This window comes from Trachymyrmex septentrionalis, unplaced genomic scaffold, assembly GCF_001594115.1.
Source record: "Trachymyrmex septentrionalis isolate Tsep2-gDNA-1 unplaced genomic scaffold, Tsep1.0 scaffold30, whole genome shotgun sequence".
Taxonomy (NCBI): domain Eukaryota; kingdom Metazoa; phylum Arthropoda; class Insecta; order Hymenoptera; family Formicidae; genus Trachymyrmex; species Trachymyrmex septentrionalis.
The window spans coordinates 321,958-328,554 of record NW_017305463.1 but is presented as its reverse complement, the minus strand read 5'-3'; the positions used below and the strand labels follow the sequence as shown (position 1 = coordinate 328,554).

The 6,597-nt window shown below is 31.4% G+C and overlaps 1 protein-coding gene across 1 annotated transcript in view; it reads right to left on the bottom strand.

Annotated features, from left to right (window-relative positions):
- Positions 1-512: 512 nt before the first annotated feature.
- LOC108749580 (visual system homeobox 2-like) overlaps positions 513-6,597 on the bottom strand; it is a 71,584-nt gene continuing 65,499 nt past the window's right edge. The window contains exons 5-7 of the mRNA XM_018488362.1: positions 2,707-2,881; positions 1,453-1,704; positions 513-676 (exon numbers count right to left, since the gene is read on the bottom strand). Coding sequence (XP_018343864.1) covers positions 513-676; positions 1,453-1,704; positions 2,707-2,881 — 591 coding nt within the window. The remainder of the gene's footprint in view (positions 677-1,452; positions 1,705-2,706; positions 2,882-6,597) is intronic.

Here is a 6,597-nt window from a genome sequence, read left to right as displayed (position 1 = left end):
AATTTTTAAATATACACACACATATATATATCTATGCGTGTGTGTGTGTGCGCGAGCGCACACACGCGCGCACACACACCACACACACACACACACACACATATATATATATGTATATGTTTTTTGTATATATCTTCGAGCTTCACAATTAATACTGCATTGCAGATAATTTCGGTCGCAAAAATTCACAGAACAGCATTTAAAGGCGACGCGAGGAACGTAGAACATTGGGATCACATGCCGGAACAATCCGAAATCCTTTCTCGCAAGAAATTTGTCCAATCGATGCCATTGCTGCAATTTGGCTGTGATATTAATTAGAAGTGATTTTAGAAAGATCCTTATATTTTAAAAGAATCTTTGACAAGATATTTATTAAAAAAATATCACTAATTTAAAATCGGTGCTGCCGATTCATCTACGACAGTCTGCCAGGCAGGACACGTGCTTCCGCATCAACAGCAAAAATATTAGACACGGAAGTATCAGAAAAAGTGTCAGTATTTTCACAATTAAACAGAAGTGTGTAGCGTGCTGGATTGTGGTGCCGACGAATACGACCCACTTGGAGGCGTCGATGTTGGTTGCAAATTCAATTGCAATTGATGCTGCTGTGCTTTCGCTCTCAAGCAAGCAATACTTTCGTTTCTGAGTTGTTCCGTATCTTGCACAACACCTACAAACAATAATACATATCATTATACCTGATATATATCTACAGTATTTTGCAAAAGGCCGATAGTTTTGAATAGATACTCTGTATCTTTTGGAGTGAAAATTGAGCCAGTCAGAAAAAAAATAAAGACTTTTCAATTTTGTACAAGAGTGACAGATTTTCTTTGTTGAATAAGGTTTTACTCTTTTGGAATAAAATTTTATTCCTTTTTTTTGGAATGAGATTTCATTCCTTAGAGTGAGTTTCATTCCAAAAGAATAAAATCTTACTTCAAAAGAATAAAATTTCACTTCTAAAGAATGAAACTCTGCCACTCTTGTTCAAGAATGAAAATATTTTTATTTTTTCTTTAAGAGTAGCTCCATTTTCAGTCTTTTGGAGTAAGATTTCACTCCAAAAAATTTAGAGAATAGATTTTTAAATTTTCTAGTTTTTATTCGGTATTATTTATTAAATTTTCCTATTTTATTTCTATTATTATATATTGTTTAAAATTATATCATTCCTCCAAAATTGTGTTTTAAACATTTATTTACAATAAAAGAGTATTAACAAAGTTTTTCATTAATAATATAACAAATTCTGAAAAGGGTGTATTCACAGAAAAATTTATCAGTATTTTAATAATGCAATATACTCGTTTGTAAATTCCATCGTTATGATAATATTGCAACAAAACAACTTTTATTTTGTTTATTTTGAAAGTAATTTAATTATATAAAATTTCTATGAAATGATATATAAAATATATGTTATCTAAATAGAATAAGACTTACTCGTAGATGACGAAGGTCCCATACCATCCTGGCTCTCCTGTCCACTCTCCGAACTGGTTGGTCCTCCTTGATGATGATTATGGTGAGGACTGCTTCCGCTTCCGTTTTGGTCATTGCCGCTGTCCTCTCCGCCAGATTTGAGATGCTCTGCTGCCTCGAGCGATTTCCGATGCATCCCTACAGGTCCACAGTCAATCAGTTCTTGATTATATTCGAAATCTTGGTTAAAGCTGCTTGTCTTAGATGATTGAGCTGATAAAAACCAACAGAAAAAATATTCGGAATTTGTTCCGCCGCTTTAGCTTAAATGATTTTACGGAACGAAAAGATAGAATATTTTCCGGTTTTCAATAATAATAGAATAATATTACTTTAATTAAGTATGAAAATACGGTTTAGAATTATTTAATGTCTAGTTATATTTGCAAAAGTAATCAATAAATAATGAAAATGTGTTATATATGTAAACATTATGTTACATTTATTTACACACATACACACACACACACACACACACACACACATTTTTTTCTTAGACATTAAATAATCTCTATTCTCTTTTGTCGTACTCTTTTGTTCTCTTTTTGTGTTATTAATTATATTTTATCTAATTTTAAAGAGGAAGAGTGAGAGAGAGAGAGAGACTTGGATGTAATTATAATTAAAACAAATAATAATCTTAATTCCCTGATATAAAAAATATAATTATAATAACTTTTGCTATTGGAAATTAGAGTTTATATTTGACGAGACAGCAGTTTATTTCAATGCTCAAATGCGAACAAGAATTTTATTGCAAAACTATTCTTATTTTAATTGACTAAATTTGTTTTGATGGAGGCGTTTAATTACGGTTGCGGTTTCTTTAAGAAATAGTGATTGACCACCTCACATGAAAACATTGTGGATACTAAATTAATGAAAAACATGCGGATACCGTAGCCTTATACATCTCATGCTTATCGCTCATCTAATTACATCATCTGTATGTGCTGATAATAGCTAAAAAGTTAGCCGAAACATGTATGCAAATTAATAATTAAATATGTAAGATACAATTTAATAATTTGAAAAAATTTTTATTGCGCACATAGTACAGCGCTAATTCCCAGTAGCCAAAGTTATTATAATTATAATTATAATTAGATAATTTTAGAATCAAGTTTAAAAAAAACATTCAAAAATATATGTTACATATTTAATTTGTCAAAGTTATTAATATAAAATTTTTATCAGAGATGTTTTCTATCTTACCTAACAACCACGGTGCAACGGATTCATTTTCCTTGGCACTTCTTAAAATTGTTTCCGGAAGTGGTAAAGAATGCCGTACCATCGCTCCATATAAACCGTATTCTGCCATTATGGTACTTCTGCCCCAACATTTCTCTGTCTTGCGCCATTTTGCTCTCCGATTTTGAAACCAAACCTGAAAAAATTTTATATTTTTATGTTAAAAAAACATTTTGCATTTTTATGATAAAAAAATTTAATCTATTTTTTTCGTTGATTATTTAGATATTAATTAAGAATTCACACAAAAATGTGAATACTTTATAGTTAGTAACAAAACGGTAAAAATTGTTCATTTGTGTGGAAAATTTTTTATGTTTGGACTACAGTTGAAAAATATTTATACATTAATGTGTTCTACACATTACACTATCATCCTTAATTGAAAAATTATTATGATTGTTCTAGACTAGATGATCAGTTACTTCATCCAATTATCACTTGCATGACACGTGTCACAATCCTGTTTTATGGTTAATTATCGTGCTCAAACGACCTCATCAAAAATTGCTATTCTATTTTTTATATTCTTTAGATTACTTGTTAACACAAACCCCCTTATTCGACCTCCTGTGGTGAAGACGCGTGTCACTTTCTCCAATATGCTTGTATAATAGATTACCGTTTTTTAAAAAATAACAAGCATTATATTTTATTGGATAAATTATTATTTAACAGATCTTATACATATATTAAACATTTTATTTCTCCAAAATTTTTAATTAAAAAAAATTTTTTTATTTTAATTATAATTTAAAAACTGTGAGTGCTACATTGCTACAACATAGCTGTACAGAGAAAATTAGATTTAAATTTGATGAAAAAATTTTAAAGAAATTACTCTTATAAAATATTCTATCTATATGTATTCATGTATCACACTTAAAGTGTTAAGTAAATGTACTTACTAGTAAATACACTTACTAATCAATGTATACATTTACTATATGTAAATGTATACATTGACTATAGCGGACTACAGTAAATGTATACATTTATCAAGTGAGTTAACATTTTGACTGTGACATATATAATAATTACACATACAGAATGTTATTTAAAAAACTGAACATATGCATTTGTTTCGCAACCACATATACTTCTAACAGAAGAGGGAGGCCGGAGGCTAGGGCGTGGACCAATTTACAGCAACAATGCCAAAGTCACCGACAGAATTGGTGCGTAATTTGAATGAATGGGAACGCGTCGCCCTGTCAATTTAAGCTGTTATCCCGAAATTATCTTCCGCTTATATTTCAACGAACATATAGGTTTTCACGGGGAATCAGAATATTTACGCGCATAGATATCGGTCCAAATTAATTTACGTTACAGTTTATTAAAAAAATTTTTTAATAGTACATACTTTTCTGAATCAATTTAATAAGAAAAAAATAAAATATACTATTATTGTTTTCTTAAAGAGAAGAGATCATCTAAAGCTGTATATTATTATAGTTACATCACATGAACCCGTAAACGAATGGATCATATAGTTTCTTATCTCTTCATCAAAACATAATAACATTGATACTATCGTTAAAAAGTAAGAGAGTATTTTAATAAGTACTAGGAGATGTTTAACAATTCAACAAATACACGTAAACACACACCCATACACACACAAAATTTGCATTGATGTTTTTGTACGTAAACCAAGAAAGCTATAAAACATCTGAAACGCTGGGTAATGAAAAAAAAGAGAGAGAGAGAGAGAGAGAGAGAGAGAGAGAGAGAAGAGAGGGAGAAGCCCGGAGATAGAGGATCAGGATTCAATATCTCATTATCGTCGATCCCAAATTGAAGTCACCAGTGGGAAGTAACGAGATCTCCAATTATCCTTGGGATAGTGTCATCCTATCTTATCATTTATGATACATATACATATTGTGTATGTATGTGAGTGTATATGTGTGTGTGTGTGTGCACGCGCGCGCGCGTGTGTGTGTGTATATACTCGTATATCCTTTGCGCACATTTCAAAAAAAAAGAAACAAACAATACTAGTAATTCTTAACCTTCGATCTCTTCAACTATCACTTTATTTCATGCGATACAATTAGCATAAGGTTCTTTCTTTCTAAAATCTATTAATCGCTACTGCGAAGATCTTCAAAAAATATGATACTAATGATACTATTAGCTTACAGTGAAATTTTCTAACACACTTATACAGTTTGACAGATTAATATAATAAATATACATAATTATTACAATAAAAATAATTTTAAATGTCTTGTTTGGTAAATAAGAACTGTCTTCTTGTAAATTGTCTGTTATTACTCGTTATATTTTCTATTTGCTTGTTTTTATCTAATTTTAACAAAGAATCGGTCTCTGCAAAAATCTTTTCCGTATATTTTGCTCTTCCCACTTTTCCTACTATCTTTGTTGTATTTTCTGTCTCGATATTCTCTCTTTATCTCCATTTCCATTCTCATCCCTCTTGTTTTGCTCCAATAGTCAGTCGCCAGTCTGATCGATGATACGCCAACAGGCAGTACTGCGCATGGCCGACTAAATACAAACTCGTTCCTTATTATACCGGGTGTGCCAATAAAGGGAGAATGGAGGTGGAGGAAGAGAAGAAGGAGGAGCAAGAAGAGCAAGAAGAAAAGGAAGATGAGAAGAGATTACAGAGATGATGGAGGAACGCACAGGACAGGAAAGGAAAAAAGAAAGAAGAATACCGAGAGAACGTTCTGTCGGAGTTCTTCGCTCTTTCGAATCAAGGTGATCATATAAAGGATCTCTTCTAGTAGCGTCTTACTGCTACCGCTGCTTCAGCAATGCAGGCCCGTTGCACCCCTTCCTCATACCTCGCTACTACTCTAACTCAGCAACTCGTGATATACCAGAAGATACCAAAGGATAATCCAGATACCCGATTTCCAATCCCAATGCTGCGAAACGACACCTCTGCACAGAACATCATTGATCCTCCTTTACGAGCTTGGTCGACAATGCTTTTCAATGCAACTTTTTCTCTTCTACTGCGAGCATCGGCATGCTTCATTATTACGTTTCTCGCAGATCTTATATCTTCAATGTATTGAATATCTACTGCTTCAAATGTCTGTCTACATCATACATTTGCAATAAAAATAACATTTTTCTATGTTTATAAACTTTGAATTTAGATTACTTTCTATGCTTGAAAAGTATTACTCTGATGAATGACATACTATATATAAACATTATATGATTTTTGTTTAAAAATAACGATAATTTTTATCACTTTTAAATAAAAAATTATCTTTATGTATAGAATGATAGAATGTGACAGGTTTAAATAAAATCTTAAATAATACAGGCTCTAAAATGTAAAAGGATAGAATTGCATGTGCGTACACAGGTATTAATAGAATGATAATGGCGATATGCAGTGAAATCTCATTACTTGTGGTAACGTGATATTATGCACAGGAAAGATGACTCCAATGTGGCGTAAGCGCAATATCAGGGGATATAATGAAATACCTAAATAATTTACGGCTATATAATTTTCGTGTTATTATTAGCGCCAGCGTTATCGAACTGTGCGCGAATATGTAAACGGTCATTACATAGTTCTGCAAAATTACCACTGATTCCTGATATATTGTAATATCAAATAGAAGGAATTTCTCCTCGCGAACAATAAAATTCTACATTGCAAATAAGTTATACTCGTAAATGCCATAATTTATTAATCAAAATTATTAAAATGTGAATTAAGTATGACAACTTTATACGTTCGAGACGTTGACAGATTTAAAAATTAAAATTTTTATGTCTCTATCTGCGTTATCAAATGCTTATAGAAAATCTTATAGAGACTCTATGATTTATTAGAATATTCTCTCTCTCTCT